Raw genomic sequence first — 25,615 nt, forward strand, 5'->3', positions numbered from 1 at the left:
CTGAACAGGCTGGGGCTGTTTTCCCTGGAGCGTCAGAGGCTGAGGGGTGACCTTATACAGGTTTACAAAGTTATGAGGGGCATGGATAGGATAAATAGACAAAGTCTTTTCCCTGGGATTAGGGAGTCCAGAACTAGAGGGCATAGGTTTAGAGTGAGAGGGGGAAGGTATAAAAGAGACCTAAGGGGCAATTTTTTCACTCAGAGGGTGGTACGTGTATGGAATGAGCTGCCAGAGGATGTGGAGGAGGTTGGTACAATTGCAACATTTAAGAGGCATTTGGATGGGTATGCGAATAGGAAGGGTTTGTAGAGATATGGGCCTGGTGCTGGCAGGTTGGACTAGTTTGAATTGGGATTCAGGCCAGTCTCAAGGCTATTTTTTCACATTCATAATTTGTGCAGTTTTTCCCCACAAAACTAAACCTTCCCCAGACTCCCTTCTGCACTAATTATATACTTGTTTATTTCCAGTGTGTTGTTTACCTTCATGCTTTCCTCGAAGCCCACCTCATTGACTGGAGTGACCCATTGCCTTCCATACTCCATTTCCAGCAAATTACAGACCAACATTCCTCCCTGGTCTTTAATGTTAGCTTATGCGAGATTGATAATTCTGAAGGAAGTAGTATTCATTTACAATCTCCTCAAAATAACTTGATTCCTAATTCTGTATACACTACATTGTCATCTCTCACGGCTGTCAGTGATATTTGGAAATATCACTGAGTCAGGATGTTTAATACCATCAGACTCCACATGCAAATTGGTTGATTAGAAAATATCTACTGTACCTGACTATAACCTTTCACTATTCCAAGATAGACTTCCGACCCTTTATACTATCACAAATGTTATCTAAATTCAGCAACATTTGTTGTAGCAGATTTCCACACTGCTTCAGCCTATCTACTACTGAAACACTCATCCATTTTGTTTTATCTTCAGGTTCCATAACTTCAACGATGTCCTAGTGGCCTCCAAGCCTCCACATTTCATAATCAGCTTATCCAAAATTCTCTTGCTTGTATCCTGTTCTTGGCATAAATATCACTCACCCAACTAATTCCCAGGAAACACATTTAAAGTGACAATACTTGTGATTAAATTATTGTAATCTTCCCCTTCCCTGAGGCTTAATCCTGTTTCAAACTGACTATTGTACTCTTCCTGGTTCTGGCCATTTCTGTTTGCCTTCCCTTCCATCTCACCATTACCTCTTCAGCTGCCGAAGTGTTACAATTGAATATTCCCCCATATTCTCCTCCAAAAACCAATTTCTATATTCCAACTGTTGCTCACACTTCCTGATATTTCCCATTTGGCTTCCTTAGTGTTTTTTCCTTACGTTCAAGCTGTTTCATAGAAGCAAATTGTTGAGATGTATATTATCAATCAATCAATATTGATAATGATGAATATAGAGGTTTAACAAGACAAACAACATATTAAATACTGGATACTGAAATGTGGAACACACATTTCTGGAAGTCTTTACATTTCTCAATGTTCCCCCAAGCATAGAACTGCTTATGCATGCAGCATTTTTTTAAAAAGATAGACTTTAATCATAAATTGATTTTGCCTTCAATTTTATGTATTATTTTTGCTCTAGCAAATAACTTACTCAGATGTTGGAGATTTAATAAACTATAAAGCCCCACAACAACCAGAAGTCACTAAAGGATTTGCCCCTGGTTTAACTGCTAACCGTAGCTGGAAAATAAATGCAAATATAATTCCTCGGTACGACATGGAGCACAAAAAGTTCGCTGATCTCAAAGGAAATGACTTCAAGTAAGAGAACCATAACTATAATACTGACGCTTTGGTAAAATTGATTTGAAACTTTATAATAATAATCACAAAATTAATTGGCTTAACTTTTGAAAGTTACATGTAATTCATGCAACCTCATTAATGGTAAGGCACTTAGTGAGAAGCAAGTAATCAGAACAACAGCTATAACATTGCACGCTAACGGGAGCAATTTCTGATTAAGCAATTGCCTATAGAAGAGGCAATGGGAAAATAGAGTAAAATATCAGTTTTGTTCATCCTTGGTTATAATAAAAGTGGTGTTGAGCTACAACCACTGCATTCCACTTTGTGGAAGTATTGCTGTTAAGAAAGACGTTCTAGGATTTTGGTCCAGAGTAAAAGGAACTTTAAATCTCAGCTTTGAAGAATTTGATGAACTCTGTTGGCAGCCTCTTGGGAAACAGATAAGTACATTAGTTAATTGATCAGAGCCTGCCACTAATTGGTCTTAAATACCAGCAGAGGCCAACAGTTTATAATCAGTGAACAAAGCAAAGATCCAAATAACCAGAGAGAAAGTTTTTATCCTCGGTAAATGTAAGATAGTTTAACACTGGTCTCAGATCCAGAGGTGTTACGTTATGAGCTCAGATGCTGTCACTTCATTTCAGTTTCCTACTACTCTAATTTCCCAATTTAGCAAATAGTCTCAATCGCTGGATGAAGCCTGTAATGATTTCTTTAGCTTACACTAATGCCATACTTCATTGATTTTGTATAGTTCATATTAACCCATTTTTACACTGTCTTTCTTCAGTGTATATTGCAATAAGCACACGTGTATTTACAATCCTAAACTCAATCCACGCAATGAGGAAATGGAGAAGACCCACCTGTTCCAAACAAACAAGCCTGCGACAGAAGTACTCTAATCCACTCCAAAAACAGAAATGGACATGCAGCTGACCTGATCATGTATGACTGTGTTTTTGTACATTTCATTGATAAAACTGATATCTGCTGCATTTGAATATTGAGCCGTAATGAATTTTCAATCATTTTTACCACTGAAGTAATTTTTTTTAAGGATTGCTTCAAACTTGTTAATACAAGTGCTGAATGATATTGCAAAACAATTTATAAAGTATTTCATAATTTTACAGTTCAATTCTAGTTTTAGTGCTTGCCATTAATATCCATATTGTATGCACACACTTAGAAATTTAGTCAGTTATGATCATATGTTCTAAAACGTTCGGTCAAGTGGATGTGAGCAGATATATGATCTCTTATCCAGCACTTGCTGTGCTATTTTCTTAATGCTGTCGTCAAGATTTTCGGAAGAATCTAAATGATAAAATAAAAAAATTGCAAATATATTAGGGAGAAATGCAGCTAATTCCAGCTTATGTTACAATTAATAACATTATCATCTTAAAAAATTATCCAATTGAATGGTACTGCACTTGACTGGTTCCATTCTTATCTAATTGTAGCTAGAGAATCACCAAGTGGCTTATTTTCCCTTCACGTACATTTATATTTAGCATCCATCAATAAGGTACTATTGGACCCCTCCTATTTCTCATCGACATCCACTTGACAATATCATCTGAATATGCAACAACTTCCATATATACATGATGACACCCTACATTGCTCCCAACATTTGACACCCTCTCTGCCAAGTCTAAATTACCAGACTACTAAACTAAAATCCAACACTGATCCATCATCAATAATTTTACCCCTCTCTCTGGCACCTTTGAGGCTGAACCAGACGGTCTGCAACCTGAGTGTTATATTTAACCTTCGTTTTAGTGCAGATCTGTTTTTGGATATTTACCGAAGACCCACCTATTTCCAACTCAGTATTACTGACATTTCATCAACTAATCATGATGACATTTTCATCCATGTCATTACTAACACTAGTCTTGATTATTCTAACTCACATTCTACCTTCCTTAAATTAAGGCAACCCTGACTATGACTTAGTGTAAGTACAGTACTGTTCACTTGTCACACAGTACCTGAGATCCAAGTCATTCAGCAAGTAAACAGTGCCTCGATTTTGAAGTTTTGTTTTTCAAACTCTTTCATGGCCTGGCCCCTCCTCATAACTGTTACCTTCTAGATCCTCACAATCTTCCCAACATCATTATCTCTCCACCTGTCAAACTGTATTTCCTATCATCATAAGAATGGTTCACTGCAATTCATGTTCTTGTGCATAGTCTCTGATGGCATCTAATTTACATCATCTGGTGTGTTCTATAAGAGCTTCATTAATTCATATATTGCAGATGCTTTAACCTGTAATCCAATGCAATGATGCCAAAATCATGGCACCTAGTGCTGGCTGGATACACAACAGTAGCCAGCTACATTTTCACAGTGTGTCCCTGTTTGGATTGGTATTCTGCTGCAGAGATTGAGAACACAATAGGTCATTCTATAACTTACCAACGACTGTTTCTGATAACAAGGATCTAAAATATAATTGCTATGAGAAGAAATATGACACTTCTGATTCCTCTGCCAGGAAGGTGGTTATTTTTAATTGGGCAGAATAGGAAGGAATGAAAAGAATGCTTTCCGTTTCAAGTAATTCTCCACATCTTTTCATCTTTAAAATCAATCATTTCATTGTGAATTTCATAATATTCATTATTACTACTTTTCACCTTCAATAGTTCTCCAGCCGATGTAAGTGATGGAAGCTAGATAACTTGTGCAGAATAAATGCTTAGTTAATTCATCCTGCAGCACAGTTACACTGGATACTTTATGCACAAGGGACACCAGCCACAAATCAGCCTCTCAAAATCTGGATTATTTTATTTTCAGTTAAAATGGGATATTAGTTTTACATTGTTTAAACTTTGTAATTGGAAATATCCTAAGTTATATTACCACAGATTACAGATTTTAGTTTCAGAACAAAATGCCAAGGTCTGTTTTATGCACATGAAATAGACAGTCAGTTCTTAGCAGCAACTGCCATCAATTAATTAATGAAATAACTCACTTTTCTGTAATTGAGCCAAGAGGTAATTATTCCGGAAATAGGCCTCAGAGCAAAAGGTGTTGGCAAGTAAAACCTGGTGAGAGAAACAGAGAACATCTGGAAAAGCCTTCAGGAAATAATGTCAAACCAAAAAGGAAGCAGATGCTGTCTGTCTCTCTATTACTCCTGTGGAAAGCATTAAAGCATGCTTTCAGAAATGGAAAAAAGCATATGATTCAAAAGAGATACTGAATTCAACTCCTGCAGCCACTGTAAACTAAATATCAAACAAACGTGTTTAAAATTTATTAATGAAAAAATTTGCATAATTTTTGGAAAGAACTGGATAGTAACTTCAATTTGAATCAGCATTGTGACAGAAACTATATTTATGGCTGGTAAGTTTACCTGTGATAAATGCTTTAACTGACTCTTTGTAATTTTACATCTATTATCAATCTCCAGAAAATTAGGATCTGTTTTATTTTGTGACTTGCCCACTTATTTAATAAATCTACTATACCCGCTTCTATATCCTCAATCTTCCCAACATTATCTCTTCACCTGTCAAATTGTATTTCCTGTCATCATAAAAATGGTTCACTGCAGTTCATGTTCTTGTGCATAGTCTCTGATGGCATCTAATTTACATCATGTGTGTTTATTAAATAAAAACAGTTCTTCAAAATATTTAATTTTAGGAATCAGGATAGGTGGTGATTTACTTTGCAAGTTTTTGATTGGACACAAGTACAGCTTGCAATTATTTGAATAAATTAAAATTATTATTTGGAAGTCCTACAAATTCTAACAGGCATAACTGTTCAAACGTAAGAAGGGAACCAAGTATGACACACCACTGATTCCTTTAGTTATCTGCTCTATAAGGAGGACTATATTGAATTATGGATAAAATATCCACCATTTATTTGACAGAAAATCAACCAGGCATTTAAAATGAACTGAAGTAAACTAACAGTTTAAAAGCACAAAACATAACGGAGGACTTTGTAGGCTTAAGAAAAAAAGTCATTATCAGCTCACTTACCTAGTTGGAGTATTAAAAAGAAACTGAAACCTTGTTAAAGTTTTAGTCTGGTATTCATCAGGACAATTTGCAAGAAATAACAATAGGGAAATATTTATACTGTATGAGAGAAGTGTAATTTTTGGCTGGCAGGTGGAATTTGATTTGTAAAGATGTTACATTGCAGAATGCACCAGTAATGATGACTGACAGTAAACTGCCAAGCTCTGTTTAAGCTTTAAACCCAGGCCGGTTGACTAATTAGTTTCTCAGGGCAATCCTTAACCAATCAGAAAATGGTTGTCACTATTTTGTCCAGTACAATATGAATTGGGCCATTTGCATTAATACAGAGTAACCTTGATTATCCAAACGACATGGACGAAAAGTACTTCATCAGATAATCGAATGAAGTATTGCTTGCAATTTTGGTCTCCTTGAGAAAGGATGTACTGGCACTAGAGGGGAGTGCAGAGGAGGTTCACTAGGTTGATTCCGAAGTTGACAGGGTTGGCTTATGAGGAGAGACTGAGTAGAGTGGGATTATATTCATTGGAATTTAGAAGAATGAGATGGGATCCTATAGAAATATATTAAATTATGAAGGGAATAGATAAGATAGAAGCAGGAGGTCATTTCCACTGGTGAGTGAAACTGTAACAGCCTCAAAATTAGTGGGAACAAGTTTGGACTGAATTCAGGAGGAACTTCTTCACTCAAAGGGTTGTGAATCTGTGGAACTCCCTGCCCAGTGAAGTAGTTGAGGCTTCATCATTTAATGTTTTTAAAGCTAAGATAGATAAATTTTTGAACAGCAAAGGAATTAAGGCTTATAGTGAGAGAAAGGGTAAGTGGAGCTGAGGCCACAAAAAGATCAGCCATGAATGGCAGAGCAAACTTGAAGGGCCAGATGGCCTTCCTGCTCCTGGTTCTTACATTCTTAGCATTTGAATTTGAAAAAGTAGCCCACTGAACAACTACCAACTCAGAGGCATCTAGGGATTGGTCCATTTCATACAAATGAATAAGAAAACTCAATAATCAGTCATCCAGATGAATCACAGCAAATGTGATCTAGAGGATTAAAAAGAAAAGTATCAGTTGGAACATGTATAACTGGTGAATAATAATTGACTAAATTATAATAAATATCAGTTTCATAAAGGAAGAATTAATAATTGACAGCAATGATTTGGCAAGATCAGCACAAAGGTTAGGAGGATGTACTTTTGTTTCCAAAAATATGGTATATTGTAATGCGGCTGTACAGGACATTGGTTCGGCCACTGTTGGAATATTGCGTGCAATTCTGGTCTCCTTCCTATCGGAAAGATGTTGTGAAACTTGAAAGGGTTCAGAAAAGATTTACACAGATGTTGCCAGGGTTGGAGGATTTGTGCTATAGGAGAGGCTGAACAGGCTGGGGCTTGTTTCCCTGGAGCGTCGGAGGCTGAGGAGTGACCTTATAGAGGTTTACAAAATTATGAGGGGCATGGATAGGGTAAATAGGCAAAGTCTTTTCCCTAGGGTTGGGGAGTCCAGAACTAGAGGGCATAGGTTTAGGGTGAGAGGGGAAAGATATAAAAGAGACCTAAGGGGCAACTTTTTCACGCAGAGGGTGGTACGTGTACACAATAAGCTGCCAGAGGAAGTGGTGGAGGCTGGTACAATTGTAACATTTAAGAGGCATTTGTATGTGTATATGAATAGGAAGGGTTTGGAGGGATATGGACCGGGTGCTGGCAGATGAGACAAGTTTGGGTTGGGATAGCTAGTCGGCATGGACGGGTCAGATTGAAGGGTCTGTTTCCATACTGTATATCTCTACGACTCTATGTACCACATAGGCAATAGCAGGAAATTAATGAAATAAATGGAACATAGTCATTGTTAAATCAAGATTATTTTTTGGGCTACAATAATGCTATTGTGTTGGAATGTTGGGCAGTAGGTGTTCCTCCTACTATAAACTCTTCAAAAAAAAAAAGGTTTTATATCTGGAATTCTATTCCTGCCTCCCCCATTGCCACACTGAATTGCAATCTTTTGCCTGCCCAGTTGGGGGACACATTGAGCAGAAGCCAGGAATTATTGTGTGTAACTTAAAGAAACAAAACATTGAACAATTTATCCCAGGCTAGCTGCCTGTTCACTCCCCAGAAACCATTTAGACATAGAAGCAGATTTAAAACTAGGTTACTTTTGGGCAGATAATTGTCAAATTAAGAATGGAAGAGAAATTCAAAAGGGACCTACATAATGAAATACACTTAGAATGACAGATCTAAAAATGCTTATAAGGAAAAAAGTGAATTTTTTTGGCCCAATATGTTCAAAGTGTTTTAATTTTCCTCCATGCCCTCACTTCCCTGTGACTTCATTATTTCTTCCCTCATTAATTTAAAAAAATTAATTTCACAACCCATTTAATCTTTGGTAGGTCATAAACTGGCCATAATTAAAAGATTTTGCATTGGAACAACAATGAAAATAAGTCCCAATTAAATTTCACAGCAACAGACCATCTGTAATAATCAGATATGACTGCTGGCTTAATGTGAACTTTATAGACAACGGCTTTCCTTCTCCCACGAGACTTAATCTGGATGCATTCAGCAACCGTTGAAACAGAGAAAAGATTCCTTTTTACACATAATTTTTCAAAACTTCTTTTCCTTTTACTCTAAGACTATCTCGCTCAAAGTAAAACGCTGCACAATTAGTGCATATTGCAATTTTAAATATTTAAAATGCTTCATGAAAATAAGGTTTTGGTGTCAGAATTTCAGAAATGGAATATAATTCAGATGGTCTCTGTGATTTAAAGTGACTGACTTTCACTGAATATAGTATGGACCTACCTCATGGTCATGATTGCGAAGGCCAATGCTGATAGAACGACTAGCTCTTGAGATAACTGCCGTCATGGCATAAATGTTAATGAGAATATCAGCCACTCTCTTCACTACTAATTGCTCTTCTACTATTGTCTGAAGAGGAAGAGGCACAATATTTTTGAGAAACTTCAACAGAAATGTAGCAAAGGTTTACTCACTACAATCTCTTAAATGTAGTTTGGTTAAATATGAAAAGAATTAAAAAACTACAGTATGAAAAGTAAACATTTTGCTTTTTCCCCATAATTAATTATTCTTTATGTTTATGCAACATGTTCTACAATTCAAATCAGATAGTTCATACACATGCAAAGAATCAAATTACTTTGTTAGCTTAACCACAAACAAAATTCCCCAAGACGGACACTTGAGTAAAAAAAAAGGCCAAAGCTCTCCAAATTACTGTGCTAAAGAAGCATTTTTTAAACTAGATCAGACTTTGTAGTCTATCTCTTAACCACTTCTCATGCTGCCATGACATAGGCCATGTGAGGAGACTATAACTAGACACGGCAATGTAGATAATGTCAAAGCAAAATATTATACAGGAAGACTAGTTTTTTGTATTATATTGATTGGATCATCCTAGCTATGCATCCAATTTCATATGCTTTTGCTATTGCTATAGCCAATTATAATAAATCTCTTACAACTAGATAGAATCATAGGTGATACATTCACAAACAAAACAAATTGCTGCAGGAACACTGAAGGTCTGGCAGCAGCAGTTGTTCAGAGAAAACTGTCTTTGGGACATTCTTCCAGAAAAGTTGATGGGAGCAGGCTCACAATGTTTTTAAGGTAATGAACAAAGAAAATCACAGCACTGGCCCTTCGACCCTCCAAGCCTGCGCTGATCCAGATCCTCTATCTAAACCTATGACCTATTTTCTAAGGGCCTGTATCCTTTTGCTGCTCATCCATTCATGTATCTGTCTAGATGTATCTTAAATGACATTATCATGCCTACCTCTACTACCTCTGTTGGCAAAGCATATCAGGCACCGACCACCCTCGGTGCAAAGATAGATAGATTTTTGTTATCCTAAGCTATGAGGTTAGGATTTATGATTGATTGCAATTCTGTGATGATGCCCACTTATGTAGCATGCTGATACTGTTATACAACATACATGATGGAAGGCACCCTCAACTTGAAGATGAGACTTTGTCTCTACAAGAATGTGTGGTAGTTACTACTGCTAATAAGGAGATGGATAGAAGCATCTGTGTCAAGTACGTTGGTCAGGATGTCCAAAGATGTGCAGGTTTGCTAAATCGCACAATGTTGAGGGATAGTGCGGCAGTGGGTTTGGGTAGGCTTCTCTTCAGAGGGTCAGTATGGACTCAAGGGGTTGAATGGCCTACTTCCACAATGTGGATGGGGTCGCAAATGCTTTTCCCAAGATTATTACTTCAGTGCTTGCTGCAGAGCATGCAGCAGTTATGCCCTTTAACTCTCGTCTAGCTTGGTCAATAGCAGAGTGACCAAGCCACACTCAGTGATGGTCATTGATACACCCTAACCAGAGCAAATTCTATGCCCTTGCCACACTCTGTTGTTTTCAACTCATGTTCAACTTGGAATATTCAAAATTCATCAGCCAGGAGGGCTGGCAGATGGGAATGAGCAAGACATTTCCTTGAACAGTTTAATCTGATGAAATGAGACTTCATAGGATCCTGAGTCAATGTTGAGGACTCCAGGGCAACTTCTTCCTACCACTGGGTCACTACCTCTGATAATTCTGTCCTGTTGTCGGGACAGAATGCATTCAGGTGCAATATGCCTTTCTCCCCAGAGGATCCCCTTGTTGCAACAGTATTAACCTTTCAATAAGTTTGTTTAGGTTAGTTTCTAAATGATCTTCATCTTCTACAAGTAGCAGTGTAATGTTTCCATGTAAAGCTGTTCTTTATGTCATAAGGCCATGGCATGCACTCACATAAAGCACAATAACCATGAGCAGCAATGAAGACTGCAATAATGCCAAAGCAAATGGAATCAGCCAAACAGGTAAGATTCTATGTTCTCCACAATAAATGTGCTTCATCTCAATTTATGTTGCACAAAACCATGTTTACAACTCCTGATGTTGAACCTTGACACATGACTAGTTGTGGTCTGACAAATTCTCCAGTCTTGAAATTGCTTGATGATGGAATACATAATTGCTTAGTAAGAGTACAAATTGTTATCATTCATAAACATCCAGGCAGCTCCCCCCCAACACCCAGAACCAGATTATTACAGATTGTAAAGATCATTACTGGGCCACTTTTTCAGGATGCAATACTTGTAAAGAGAGTCTATTGGTTTCTACACATTTTATACTACACACCAGACCCTTCATGATGTTCTCTAATTTGTTACAGTTCCAGACAGGAAATCCCAAAGTATAAATTTTCTGGCTAAGATCAGATGGACTGAAACTCCTTTATGCACCACCGCCCAACCCCCACACAACAGCCAGCCCCAGTTAGTTGCAGTGTAGATAATTTAAAAAAGATCCCTTCCCCTGTGGCTGCATTCCTCCCGGATGCAATGATTTTCAGTTTTAAAAGAAACTAATTTAACTAAGACAAAGTCTTTTCCCTGGGGTGGGGTTGGGATATCTGGTCGTCAGGGAGAAGTTGGAACGAAGAGTTTGTTTCCATGCTGTACATCTCTCTGACAAGGAGTTTCTGGTTTATTTCAATCGTTGAGTCTAATGTCTGCACACTCTTTTTGGTTGTGGCTTTACTACTAGTTTCTCTTTTTATCATTTGCTCCTTGCAAATAGTCTGCCCTGAACTGGTCAGTTTCTCATTCAATTTGCCCTACACTTGCTGCTTTCTTTTCAGGAATTGTTCTCTTAAACAAGACCTAAGTGAACAAAAAGTGAAGTCCAGTATTTCACACAATTGAACTGGACTGTATAATTCATCTCTCAACCGTAAATTCTTACACTTATATTTAAAATCAAATGTGTAATTATAAATTGTGGTCACTACATTGTGGCCCTCAAGAACAAATCTTTCATTCCCAAAACAGGTTGATAAATATTTTTTCTTAAGTGACCCATCCCAACAAGACCGAACTTTGAGCACTAAACAATTGAACTGGACATTCTGCAAACCAAAATATATATCAAAATAATAATGCCGCATGGTAAAGTAGGTAAGGACAGCAAGGACCATTTCTCACATGTCATTCATAACTTCATTTCTGAGAGACAATTTTCCTGTAAAGATATTCATTCTTTGTGAAGGTATTTTCTCTTTTATTAAAAAAAGTGCTCTCTGGTTATTCCTAAAGAAAATAAATGCACTTTATGTATGTGCTTGCATGTGAAATTTTATATATATTTTAATATCTGTGTACTCTCTCCGTCCAGACAATTTTACTTTTTTAAAAAACTGATTGCTTTTTAAAAGTAAACTCTCTCAACTGTAAGTGCGTACACACATATTTAAAATCAAATATGTAAATCCAGATTGTGGTCACTACATTGTGGCCCTCAAGACAAATCTTTCATGCCCAAAACAGGTTTATAATTTTTTTTAATATAAAAGTTACCCATCCCAACAAGAATAAAATACTGCATTTATTCAATGAACTGTGTACTGTATCATTTAATAACATAAAATGTTATTTTAAGATACTTATACCTCCAAAACATGGCTTTGCTCTTAAATAACAGCCACGTCCTAATTACCTTGCCATATCTGTACAATGTGTTTTCCACTGTGCTTCCCAGATAATACACATTCTCTTCCAATTTTTTGGCACTGTCCTGTAGGAAAAAAATTCAAGTATTTCCTTTAATATATGTTCACAACTTTACTGTCTCTATCACCTTTAATCACAAAAAGGATGGTATGCCAAACATTTGGAAAACACTATTTGGTTGCAATGACATGACACTGTATTCATGACACTGCATTGCTATCTCTTTCCATCTAATGGTTGTCAGTTTTGTAAACAGGCTTAATATAAGATATTTTATCGAACACCTTTCAGAATTCCACACACACATATTAGCTGCACAGTTCTTCTGGGTGGTAGATTAAGTTCAATCAAGTTAGTGAAAAATGACTGGATCTTAACAGAATGTAACCATGTGAAAAATAAATCAGATAACCCAAATTCTGCAATATAATTCATCTTATTACTAAAATAGGCGGTGCCTGCCTAATTCCAAATACCGTTACTTCCTTTGAGTCAGCTGGGTACCCACATGTGGAAACTAATCGGCATACATGGAAGACTTCAAATCAACCTTCACACAAGGAACTTCTATTTACGCAAAACAGGGAAATCTTCAAAAAGAACTGATTTATAATATTGCATGTTGTCATGTTATAATATTGCAGACCAGTTCTTTACAAACTGATCACAGGACATACAGGAGGTAAACAAAAACCTTCCCAAAAATTGCCAGTGTCTCTGCCATGTATCCAAATCAAAAATGTTTAGATGCAGGTTATCAATAGCCAGGGCATTGCCTGTAACTTTTAAAATATAGTATCTTATATTTTTAACCAACTACATGATGGAAATTTACTATTAGCATCATGGAAGGGGCGATGTAGGGCAGGTTGTAATGTTCCAGCATAATCCTGCCTCGCAGACAATGGCTGACAAAGTTGTATCACCAGGCACTCTGCCTTTATGTTACCTGAAATGAATATGAAAATGACTTTTGCAGCTAAGGAAATGATGCAAGTATGTCAGCTATGGTTAGTATATGAGCCTGAAAGTTAGCATTTGGTGGAGGCACATTCAATCATGGCTTTCAAAGGGGAAAGCCAAGAGAAAAAAAACAATTGCAGGGAAATGGAAAAAGGTTTGAGGAATATCTGAACTGTTTTTTAAGCAACTCAGCAGGGGCACAAGAGGTCACATGGGCTCCTCCTCTGAAATTATGTGAAGTTCAAGTTCAAAATACAGTCACTCGTCGTCAGCTGGTTTATCTGACTGCACATGAGAATCTTTGACGGAGATCTGTGTGCTTCTCTCAAGATGCTGAGTAACTACTGAATATTGGTTCTATTAATTATTGAGATGACAAATGGAAAATTATATTCCAAGACAAATCAGTTTTAGACTAAGACCAGTAATAGTAATTTTATAGCGATAAGTACCTCCAAACTGGGGTGCACGACACCATTTTTGCCAGTGAGACCATAATCCACTTCTTTGAAAAAGGTACTTCCTAATCTTTTTCCTAAAAGTTCCAAAACTACTCCAATGTTTCCTCTCTTCATCGCTCTGAAAGGAACCACAAAAACTGTGACAAAATGTTCAACAAAAATAAATCGAACTTCAATGCCAATAAATTTAAAGTTATACTGTTACACATGTAACAGTGCACAAGGACCTTGCAAACTGGATGACTATAAACTGGAATGGGATGGACGATGAATAAATTAATCTTGTCCAGTGCTGCTGGTTGAGGAATGATGTTGCTTTTTTTTTGATGGGGGGGGGGGCGCAGTCTGGCATAACGGTTTTAAATATTAGTGGTACCCCTTTACCAGCAAGGGGAAGAGTTTTTTTCTCTAAGAAGGTTGCTTAGTTTGCGTACTTCTATTTCCCAGAGAGCACTGGGAGGCTGGGTCATTGAAGGCCGAGTTAGATAGATTTTTGATCAGCAATGAACTCAAGAATTATGTCAGACAGGAAAGGGAAGTTGAGGTCACAATCAGACCAGCTATGATCTTATCAAATGGCAGAGTATGCTTGAGCTGCTCACAATTGTGTTCTTGTGCATCAAATATCAAGGTAGGAATGCTTTTAAATTCTGTATTAACGCTTCACTCTCAGCCTTCTGAATAGAAGGCCAAAGTGTTTATTGTTAATTTTATCCCAAAAGTATCAACTTCATTAAAACTTCAAATATGATGGTGCAATTACTGGAATCTAAAGTTATTAACTAAACAGTTCAGGGCATTAATCTATAGTCAAGAGAAATATGAACAATTTTGTTAATTTTAAGTTTGTGGTTTGCTTCTTGTTTTAAGCACACAGTCCATAATACTATTCTGTAACTTAGAAACATGGTAAAACAGTTAACTACATTAAGTGGTCATCTTATATCACTTATGGTCTTTCATTTTGATCAATAATAATGCAACTGCGCATCAGGGAGGTAGATACTTAAACAAAATTCTTTTTCAACAACTTTTAAAATAGGACATCAAGTGTTTCTACAATGGGTCCAAAAAAATCTAAGAGAAAGGAAATTTTCACACTTATCAAAAATAGATATGAAAGAACACACTCCTCTTTGTAGGCAGCAGCTCCTTCATCCCACACTCCAATGACACAGTATACATGTTCAATGTATTTAACATATTGGAAATACTGAACTTCCTCAATCCATGCAGGTCTCAAAATAATGAAATGAAAACTTCAAGTATTAGCCCATTTACCCTAAATTCCTTACTTTAGCATCCTTACATTTTCATTTGATACAGAATTCATGAATTCTTAATGGAACTGTCATCCAAGAACTGCACCAACACCATTCAACACTTTCACAAAATTTTTAATCTTTGTTACACAATCATATTTTGTAAATTATTGTAATAAAGTTGCATTTTTGGCTTCTGTTAGGTTCAAAATTCAACCTCCATTGTGTTTTATTATTGTAAGTCTTAATCTGGCCCTTCTCCAGGAATTTCACTTTATTTTGTGATTTCCACCAGTTTGAATGTTAACCAATGCTGCAATTATAGATTAAACACATCTTGAATCAGCTTCAATTTCCTTTTTTCAGAGAAATTGGTAAAATTAAACATTTATGGTTAAAATTAGTATAATAAGCTACACCAGCACTAGGATCAAGGTTCAGTAAACTAGAGACAAAGGTCTATGCAACATTATTCATAGTTGTCTCAATATGAAGGTAAGTGCAACAAATTCTGCACATCCAATTCACAGTATCTGGGCAAGCATGGATTAGTTTTGGGATGTAGTTGAAAAGGAGAATCTTTAAGTCAAAGCAAAAATTACTTAAGGCCCACATACTTTATTTTCTCGGTAAGGACCTTTCCTGCATGCTGCAAACCAGTCAAGGCTACATACATCCGGAGAATTTCATTAGTCCCCTGCAATACATGGAAAAAATGAAATCGATACATTCAAAGATCATAGAAGCAGCCCAATAAAAATGTTAAAAATAGCTGTTACGAGATACATTTTGTACTTCAACTAGTAGAAAACAATTACAAATTTTAATTGTTCACCTACTTCATAATCCATTATATACTTTGTATAATCCAAATCTATTCCCAAAGTGGTCAGCTTTCGGCAATTTGATAGTGCTATCAAATACTTCAGCCATGCTGTTGATCACATTGAGTGATGCTTATATTAATTTCTGTTATTGTTTAACATGCACATCATGCCATTCCAGAGATCTATATTTTCATCAACACCCCATTTACTGAAATTCAGATTTAGCAATATGCATTTGAAATATTAACCTCCACTGATCTGACAAAACACAAAGACCGGGCTCTATGGCATCACTGCTCCAAGTGTTATGTGATACACGAAGACTTTGAATGGCACATGCCACTTCCAACAAGGTTGGTACAGCACCCTATGTTAGGAAGGGCAGTACAATGGACTACTATGTGTGTGCCAAGATGTTAGGAGTGGTCAGGTCTTGCTGTCAAATGTCATTTCAGCTGATTTGATGCACATAATGATAACTAGGGCCATTTAGCTTACCTCAAAAATTAGAAGAATTCGGCTATCCCTGAGCATTCGCTCATAGGGGTAATCTTTCATATAGCCAAGGCCTCCCAGAATTTGCAGAGCCTCACTGATGCATATCCAGGCACCCTCAGAACTGTAAATCTGACCAAAGTACTGACTCAGTTAGGAATCATCCAAATTAAGACACATTGTGTACATGGTTATGAAACTAGTTACACGTAGCAGCAAAAAATGTAAGTTTTCTTTTTAAAAGTTGTTGGAGTTTAACGACATTTGGGAGAAGTTGTAATTATAATAAAAAAGATCAAGGTTACAATGATGGTCCTTTGTGGCTCAATTATCAGTTTGTGATGTATGTAATATAAAACAGCAACACCATAATACAGTATTTTGTTATTAATAGTTGAAAAAAAATGTCATGTTCTGCGACTGGCCACTGACAACAAAATGGTAGGAAAGCAATATTTTTTCCTAACTCCCAACCTGTGCTTGGGGTCTGGCAAGGATCATTTTAATCACATCCACAGTTGTTCAATCCAGTTATATAGTTCGTATTTTGACATTACATGCAGTTGACACTTTACAGGTCTCCACATTATATCTGGTTATTGACATGGTAAAACTAAATACAAAGGTATGCACATCTAAACTAACCCGTAAATAAAATGACATTTTTATATAACTTGCTCCCCTTCCTGCTCAAATGTCACAAATCACAAATGGAACAATTTAAACATGTTTCATAAACATAATGTCAAATTTGAGTTCACTACCTTCACCATGGCTGCTTCCACAGAACAATCTGGCTCTCCTGGACGGTCCATCATTCCTGCAGTCAAGTAAGCCATGCTCTCCATTACGTATGCTTGCATTGCCATCAGAGTAAACTTCTCCTAAAAGAAACCCCAACTGTACGATACATGAAAACTGCCTTGTAAACTGACTCATATCATCTGCTGACAACCAAAACACACTTCCTACTGCTGAAAATGGCAAAACATTACACAACTTAAATCATGGACTCAGTAATTAGCTTAAAAATTCAAACAAATGACTCAAGAACTATAGGTGTTTGAGAATTGCTGAAAAAAGGCACATTTTGCAATCGCTTTCCTGTCAAAGTTCTGAAAAAGTGTCACAGGACTCAAAACGTTCACGCTAATTTCTCTTCACAGATGATGCCAGACCTGCTGAGTTTCTTCAGCAGTTTGTTATTGTTTGTTTCAATTTCATAATATTGTTATATGTATTGTAACCAGGTATCTCAATCCCAAGATGACTAAAAGAGTTCAGAGTTTTGATGCATATTGTGGAATGATTCAAATGTATTGATGAGAAATAAATTAAATCATCTTAAACACCCATTGACTACAGGTCTCTAGTCTGCCTACACAAATCATGCAAAGTAATTAATGAGTTGGCAAATAGTTTGAGGTTCTGGGATATAAAAGGTACTGAACAAATGCAAGATCGTTTTTTTTCATCTCTAAAAATTTAGACAGAAGGATGACTTGAAGACCACTAAAAAGGAGAGTCTGATGACTTCCTTTTAAGTGAATAAGATCTATGCAAGTGAAAGAATCAAGAAAGGATAAAATGACAATTAGGGAATATGCTTTTGGCCTGGTCTGGATACATTAAAATATAAATGTATATTGCCCACTAGATCTTTGATAAGTCAAGTGATGTTTTGGGGTGATTTTGGGATAGTGTAGGGGGACGAGCTGAGAATAGTTCACAGGCAGCACAGCATCGAGGGCCGAAGGGCCTGTTATGCGCTGTATTGTTTTATGTTCTATGTTTTCAATTTGTATTTTGTTGCAGTTAATCTGACTTACTCTGCAAAGATATCTGGGACGTCTAGGATTTTGACCCAGCAGCAATAAAGGCATGGTGATTTAGTTTCAAGTCAGGATGGTGAGAGGCTTGAAAGGAAACCTGCAAATGGTGTTATCCCAATGCAAGTGCTGTCTTTGCCCTTCTAGGAGGTAGAGAGGTTGCAGGACTGAAAGATGTTTAAAGAATCACAGCAACTTGTTACGATGATATCTTACAGATGGTATACACTGCTAACTCTGTATGTCAGTGATAGTGATTGCATGTTTAAGGCAGCGAATGGGATAGTGATCAAACAAACTGCTGCATCCTTGAGCTTTAGGTGTTCTCAGTGATGCACTCATCCACACAGCAGAGAGAATAACATCACAGAAATTGGGCTGGCTTTGCGAATCAGGCAGTGTGTTATTTGCTGTAGAAGCCACAATCAAATAATTTGCTGGTCAATAGAAATGCGTAACAGTAAGAAGCTTGGCAATGATACTGCTCAGTTTTAAGTTGAAGGTCTGGTCTGAATATGTCTCATTTAGTATAATGGGAATGCCAGAAAACAATGAAGGATGGTCTCAATGTGTGAAGGGGGGACTTGGTTTTCACAAGGATGGTGTAGTGTATAATTTAAGTAAGACTGTATATGAACAGAGGTATCAGTGACAGATAGCTTTGAGAAGATTAAGGTTTCCCCATTTCTGATTCTCTCAGCATCTGATATAAAACCTGTCTGACAGGTTCTTTGGGAACCTTCCAGTTTCATTAGTTCTAGTACATTATACATTTGTGTAAGTTTACACAATTTAAAAAAGTAGTAAGAAACTATCCATAGGACAGGAGTGTATGGTTGCTGGGTTGAAATCCTGGAACTTCCTTTCGAACAGTACTTTGTAACTTGCTAACTGTTGTTTAGGTTGACCTGAAGGATTGCAGTGGTTCAACAAGGTAACACTCTGACACCTTACCAAGAACAATTAGGGATGGGCAATAAGTGCCAGCAAGACCAGTGATCCACATCCCATGAAAAGATGGGGAAAAAAAAAAATGTTTATGCTAAAAAGCCACAGGAAACATGCGACAATGTACAGCTACATTAACAACTTTCATAAAATAATAAATAATAAGAAAACAATATTTATGTAATGGAAAATTAACATTTATTGTGAAATCTATAAAAGCATAGGGAAACAAAGAAGTAAGGACCTGACTGAAACTAGGGGCAAGTATTGCAGACAGGCAGAAAAAAACGTAAAGGCAAACAGACTTAACAGCAGACTTACAAGGCCAGTTAAACCGACCTAACAGCAGACTTACAAGGCCAGTTAAACTATCATATCAACGGTCAAGGAATGAGAAAAACAACTCCATATACGGAAAGGAACTCGAATGCTCCTGGTCCCTGACCTTGAGGTGTTGAGAAGAAGCAGCGAATTATAGTATACAGGGAATATGTGAAAGCTATCCCGGCGCCCTTTACATGAATCGTCTTGCCAATGTATCGGGTTCCTTTGCAGGGGTCTAAAATAAACTTTTTCTTTGCTCTTGCTAGCATTTGAGTCGAGTCAATTTAATTTCCACGACAATTTACAAAAAGTTTTAGTTGCAAAAGTTTTAGTTTGTTAAGCAACTAGTCATACAAAGCAAACAGAAAAAAACGTAAAGGCAAACAGACTTAACAGCAGACTTACAAGGCCAGTTAAACCGACCTAACAGCAGACTTACAAGGCCAGTTAAACCGACCTAACAGCTGACTTACAAGGCCAGTTAAACTATCATATCAACGGTCAAGGAATGAGAAAAACAACTCCATATATGGAAAGGAACTCGAATGCTCCTGGTCCCTGACCTTGAGGTGTTGAGAAGCAGCGAATTATAGTATGCAGGGAATATGTGAAAGCTATCCCGGCGCCCTTTACATGAATCGTCTTGCCAATGTATCGGGTTCCTTTGCAGGGGTCTAAAATAAACTTTTTCTTTGCTCTTGCTAGCATTTGAGTCGAGTCAATTTAATTTCCACGACAATTTACAAAAAGTTTTAGTTGCAAAAGTTTTAGTTTGTTAAGCAACTAGTCATACAAAGCAATGATTTACAAAAATAGCAGAATGAAAATGTACCTGAATCAGCCCAAACTCACTCAATTTTCTGTCAAATTGTTTGCGGGTACAAGCATACTCTGCTGTCATCTCTACAAAAAGAAAGAAAAACAAAATGAAGATTTTAATTTTTATATATTGCATTTCTCAGAATTACTGCACCAACTTGTAACTAAATTACAATCACGACGATGTAAACTAAAGGAGTAGCACAGCATGATCCCAATAAGCGGAGTGACCAGTTAATTTATTTTTAGAAGATACAGATCAGGAAACTGGTAAAACTCCTTGTTCTTCTTTGAAAAGCACCATGGGATGCTCAACTTCTCCCCAACTAACAATAATGATTTTACTTGAATCCCATTTAAAAGGATTGTCTATTTTTGTTATATGGTAAAATAGCCCTCTGTTTATGGTACGAACAGATGAACTAGTGGAATAAGTAGCTCAGCAGCCTTAAGGACTAATGCTTAAAATCTTGAAAGTTAAAATAAAGCTCTGCAATAATGTGTCAGCTAGGAATAGGCAACGGGTGGTCACGTCAGTGTTAAACTTAAAAAAAAAAATCTCAAATTCTGCAGTAGGACCCAGATGTGGTTCAAGTTGATGCTAATTCAGATTTTGGTCGGTATATTATGAAGATTTATTTTTTGTAATCTCACCAATAAGTTTTTTAATCATTCCTGCAGATGCACTTCCCATGCTAAATCGTCCACTATTCAAGATCCTCATGGCCACCTGGAAAAGAATAGAAGAATTTGTTTTGTGTAAGGCATAATATTAATTCATTTATTTTCACGGGTGAGTAATTTATTCAATATTTAACATGAACAAACAATTTGTTTGGATGAACTACATACAAAAACGTTTTATGTAGTCACCTTATGCACTCCTTCCTACCACTGGGTCACTACCTCTGATAATTTTGTCCTATTGTCGGGACAAAATGCATCCAGGTGCAATATGCCTTTCTCCCCAGAGGATCCCCTTGTTGCAACAGTATTAACCTTTCAATAAGTTTGTTTAGGTTAGTTTCTAAATGATCTTCATCTTCTACAAGTAGCAGTGCAATGTTTCCATGTAAAGCTGTTCTTTATGTCATAAGGCCATGGCATGCACTCACATAAAGCACAATAACCATGAGCAGCAATGAAGACTGCAATAATGCCAAAGCAAATGGAATCAGCCAAACAGGTAAGATCTATGTTCTCCACAATAAATGTGCTTCATCTCAATTTATGTTGCACAAAACCATATTTACAACTCCTGGTGTTGAACCTTGACACATGACTAGCTGTGGTCTGGCAAATTCTCCAGTCTTGAAACTGCTTGATGATGGAAGTACATTGTCACATTTTTTCCTTCTCATTCATAATTGCTTAGTCGAAGTGCAAATTGTTATCATTCATAAATGTCCAGGCAACTCCCCCCAATACATTAAGGATTCACTCCGAATATCAGGACACAGCTTGTGGGGAGCCGACAAAAAAAAAGTGGGGTTGAGGGGTCAGCCATGATCTTCTCAAATTCTGAAGCAAGCTCAAGTGATTGAATGTTTTACTCTTGATTCTCATGCTCACCCAAACACAGCTTTGAAGCAGACCAGCAAGCAGTACACCAATCTCCCAGTGTTTCTGGTAAAGGCAGACTCTGCCCAAATACAGACTCAGTGACATACAGTCTCCTGTTTTACAGATGGGATGATGTTATACAACAAAAGCATGAGGGAAAACCAGAGGACTAGGTCATATCATTTCCCCAGGGCAGAAATGACTAACATGAGGGGTCATAGCTTTAAGCTGGTTGGAGGAAAGTATAGAGGGGATGTCAGAGGCGGGTTCTTTACACAGAGAGTTGAGAGAGCATGGAATGCGTTGCCAGCAGCAGTTGTGGAGGCAGGGTCATTGGGGACATTTAAGAGACTCCTCGACATACATATGGTCACAGAAATTTGAGGGTGCATACATGAGGATCAGTGGTCGGCACAACATCGTGGGCTGAAGGGCCTGTTCTGTGCTGTACTGTTCTATGTAAGGAGGAAATGGTCTTCTATGATCAGGAGTGCATTGAAGCCAGTGGTATCTTGCACGATGTTAAGTTGCTGCCTTATAAATCTTCCCCAGAGTCCCAATTCTCACCCTAAAATATATCATGCAATGAAACTGCAGATGGGAGTCACTGAATTTCTGATCTCCTCCTCACCCCTTTTCTGTTTTGATAGCTAAGAACTTCCAGCTGCTCAGTTCTTCCAAAAACAAGGCAAGGTGAAAGAGGAGAATCATAGACAGAAATCTGACCATCCCCTCAACCACCAGCTGAGATATTGGTATGGAACTGATTTTACAGCATTATGTAGGATTTGGGACCAGCTTGTGGTGTAATCATCAGGTTCAATGGGTTGCAACTAGGATGACGGATAGGTTAGCTCGTATGTAACCTCCCTATAGAGACAAGTTAACACCAGTTCTGCTGCAAGGAAATTAAATGATGACATCACAAAGTTGAACATGTACAACAAGATACTTGGCAGGTTTGAAACAAAACTAAAACAGAGCCTCTTGAGATCCTGTTCCTGGCTCATCCCAATCGAGGACTCATGTTCCCAGAAGATCCTGCTGTCTGCGCTTCCTAAAGAGAGCCCTCCTTCCACTTTTCACCTCCTCCTGTGCATGATCTGCTCTTATTACACAGCAAGTGGCTCTGCAACTGCTACTCCATACACATGGAAGAATATGTTTCACACTCCTCCAGCAACTCACCTCTGTGCTTCCACCAACTTTGCAGAATACCACTAAAACAAAAGCAGTTCAGGGCAAGTAATTGAATGGCCAAGCCTAGGGCTCATTTATATTGGGGGCTCCTGTGGCATAGTGGCAGTATCCCTGCCTTGAGCCAAGGGACCTAGTTCAAGTCTCTTTAATAACTCTGTATTAATGTGAATACCTCTGAACAGAATATTTAGAAATATCTAAGACCCATCTTTAAAATGTCTGTGGTGCAGTAGTAGTGTCCGTACCTCTGAAACAGGAGGCCTGTGTTTAAAGACCCAGCTCCTCCATAGGTTGCACAGTAACATCTCTGAACAAGTACATTAGAAGATATCCAAGGTCCATCTATTCTGCTAATATTTTCTGTTTTAAGAGTGAATAAAGCAAGAGATCTCTACAAACTTACTGGCTGATTTTTTTTAAAAATGTTTGTGAAGTCAAATTGTTGTGTTTCCAAACTCTTTGGTTTATGCAGACAACATGAGCTGTCTGACATGGGAATCGGTCTCCAATGCTACAAACACAGTGCAATGTTTTCTACACAACTGAATTTCACTTTCACAATGTTATCCCATATTCATTTGCTGTGGCTGCTGCCTTTATTGCTCACAACATGCCGGATGATAATTTGGAAATCTGATCCACAATGTGCATTAAAAAAGGAAAGGTATACACACTTTCAAAGCATTTACCACCCCTGAGCTTGCTCAACCTGGGATAACATACAATGGATTTCTATCAATGAGAACACGATCACCTGTGGAATTGGTCAGCTGAGCCAGAATTACCCCACTGTCAGGGAATGAATTAGAAGAAAAGGAAGTTCCTGTTGAGTAGCAATTGAAAGGGTTTCGTTTATTAAATCCATGAAATGATTTGTTTTTCTCTTTTTATTGGTATGTTCGATACAGAACATACAAAAACAGTATCAAATAGCTACCATAAATCAACAACCCTGGATTGTTTCCTGAACTCCCACTTACCGTCTATTGGCAGTATCTGAGTAGAGGAGTGACATGATGGGTTAATAACTTTATTTAGAAGGATTTATTTAAAAAATTATTATAGTGGAACAGAAAAGTAATATGGTTAGACAAGTGATAAATCAGATGCACATACAGGAACGAGAGATCAACATTTTAGAACATAGCACTGAGAAGTAAATTCTGCAAAGTAAATATTACAAAAATTTCAAGATAAATGCAGAATAAAAATCATGAGAGGATTAAATAATGAGACAATGGAGAATTAAATAATGAGAAAATCAGGCAGACATAAAGCAGTCTCTCTTTTAAATTTGTCTTCTGAGCAGTACCAAAAGAGCATTACATTAAGAATTGTTCGCAGTCTGTTTTTTTTCAACTAAGAGCGGGAACCCGGAAGTCGTCAACAGGGACTTCTGGGAAGGTAAGAAGTTTGAGTGGAGAAGGAACCCGAGACACTACACGTGTAGGTGTCTCCCACCCTCCCTCCTCCTCTAACCTAAAAAGAAAGGACTCAGTCAGCTGAACAGGTAAGCTACTTAGTGTTCTTGTTTTGGAGACTAAGTGTAGAGTTATGGCAGCACAGGCAGTGGGATATTCCTCCTGCAGGATGTTTGAGGTAGGGGTGACCACCGATGCTCCTGCCGACTTCACCTGCAGGAAGTGCAGCCAGCTCCAGCTCCTCACAGACCGCGTTAGGGAACTGGAGCTGGAGTTGGAGTTGGATGAACTGAGGATTAGTGATAGATAGAAGCTACAGGGATATAGTTACGCCAGAGAACAGAGGTAGCTGGGTAACAGTTAGAGGTGGGAAGGGGAGGAAGCAGGCAGTGCAGGGATCCCCTGTGGTCATTCCCCTCAACAATAAGTATACCGCTTTGGATACTGTTGGGGGGGGACAGCTGCAGTGACTGGGTCTCTGGCACGAGGTCCGGCTCCGAGGCCCAGAAGGGAAAGGAGGAGAGGTGGAGAGTGCTGTTATAGGAGACTCTATAGTTAGAGGGACTGACAGGCGGTTCTGTGGACATGGGCGAGACTCCCAGATGGTTTGTTGCCTCCCGGGTGCCAGGGGTCTAAGATGTCTCGGACCGTGTCTTCAGAATCCGTAAGGGGGAGGGTGTGTAGCCAGAAATCGTGGTGCACATTGGCACCAACAACATAGGTAGGAAGAGGGGTGGGAGGTCATTCAGGAGCTCAGGGAGTTAGGCTGGAAGCTAAAAGCTAGGACGGACAGAGTTGTCATCTCTGGGCTGTTGCTGGTGCTACGTGATAATGAGGCAAGGAATAGGGAGAGAGTGCAGTTGAACACGTGGATGCAAGGATGGTGTAGGAGGGAGGACTTCAGGTATTTGGACAATTGGACTGCATTCTGGGGAAGGCGGGACCTGTACAAGCAGGACGGGTTGCACCTGAACCAGAAGGGCACCAATATCCTGGGAGGTAGGTTTGCTAGCACTCTTCGGGGGGTTTTAAACTAATTTGGCAGGTGGAAGGGATCCGGACTTGTAGTCCAGCAAGTAGGCTAGCTGTTTGTCAGG

General features: G+C 38.0%; 2 protein-coding genes across 4 annotated transcripts in view; one reads left to right on the forward strand and one right to left on the reverse strand.

The window, feature by feature from the left end:
- The window catches only part of cfap92 (cilia and flagella associated protein 92 (putative)), a gene marked incomplete at its 3' end in the record, with an annotated part of 80,342 nt that extends 78,635 nt beyond the window's left edge, over nt 1-1,707 (forward strand). Inside the window, exon 18 of the mRNA XM_043708634.1 lies at nt 1,615-1,707. Within this exon, the coding sequence (XP_043564569.1) occupies nt 1,615-1,707 (93 nt within the window). The remainder of the gene's footprint in view (nt 1-1,614) is intronic.
- Nucleotides 246-25,615, reverse strand: part of acad9 (acyl-CoA dehydrogenase family, member 9) — a 50,452-nt gene continuing 25,082 nt past the window's right edge. For 2 of the 3 annotated variants that reach the window (XM_043707981.1, XM_043707982.1), the window contains exons 9-18: nt 20,989-21,064; nt 20,348-20,418; nt 17,179-17,298; nt 16,418-16,546; nt 15,710-15,789; nt 13,822-13,948; nt 12,393-12,470; nt 8,659-8,787; nt 4,792-4,864; nt 246-3,107 (exon numbers count right to left, since the gene is read on the reverse strand). In XM_043707981.1, the coding sequence (XP_043563916.1) occupies nt 3,007-3,107; nt 4,792-4,864; nt 8,659-8,787; nt 12,393-12,470; nt 13,822-13,948; nt 15,710-15,789; nt 16,418-16,546; nt 17,179-17,298; nt 20,348-20,418; nt 20,989-21,064 (984 nt within the window). In that variant the 3' untranslated portion in view covers nt 246-3,006. The remainder of the gene's footprint in view (nt 3,108-4,791; nt 4,865-8,658; nt 8,788-12,392; nt 12,471-13,821; nt 13,949-15,709; nt 15,790-16,417; nt 16,547-17,178; nt 17,299-20,347; nt 20,419-20,988; nt 21,065-25,615) is intronic. The other variant, XM_043707983.1, reaches the window with a different exon arrangement.

Source organism: Chiloscyllium plagiosum, chromosome 18 (assembly GCF_004010195.1).
Source record: "Chiloscyllium plagiosum isolate BGI_BamShark_2017 chromosome 18, ASM401019v2, whole genome shotgun sequence".
Taxonomy (NCBI): Eukaryota; Metazoa; Chordata; class Chondrichthyes; order Orectolobiformes; family Hemiscylliidae; genus Chiloscyllium; species Chiloscyllium plagiosum.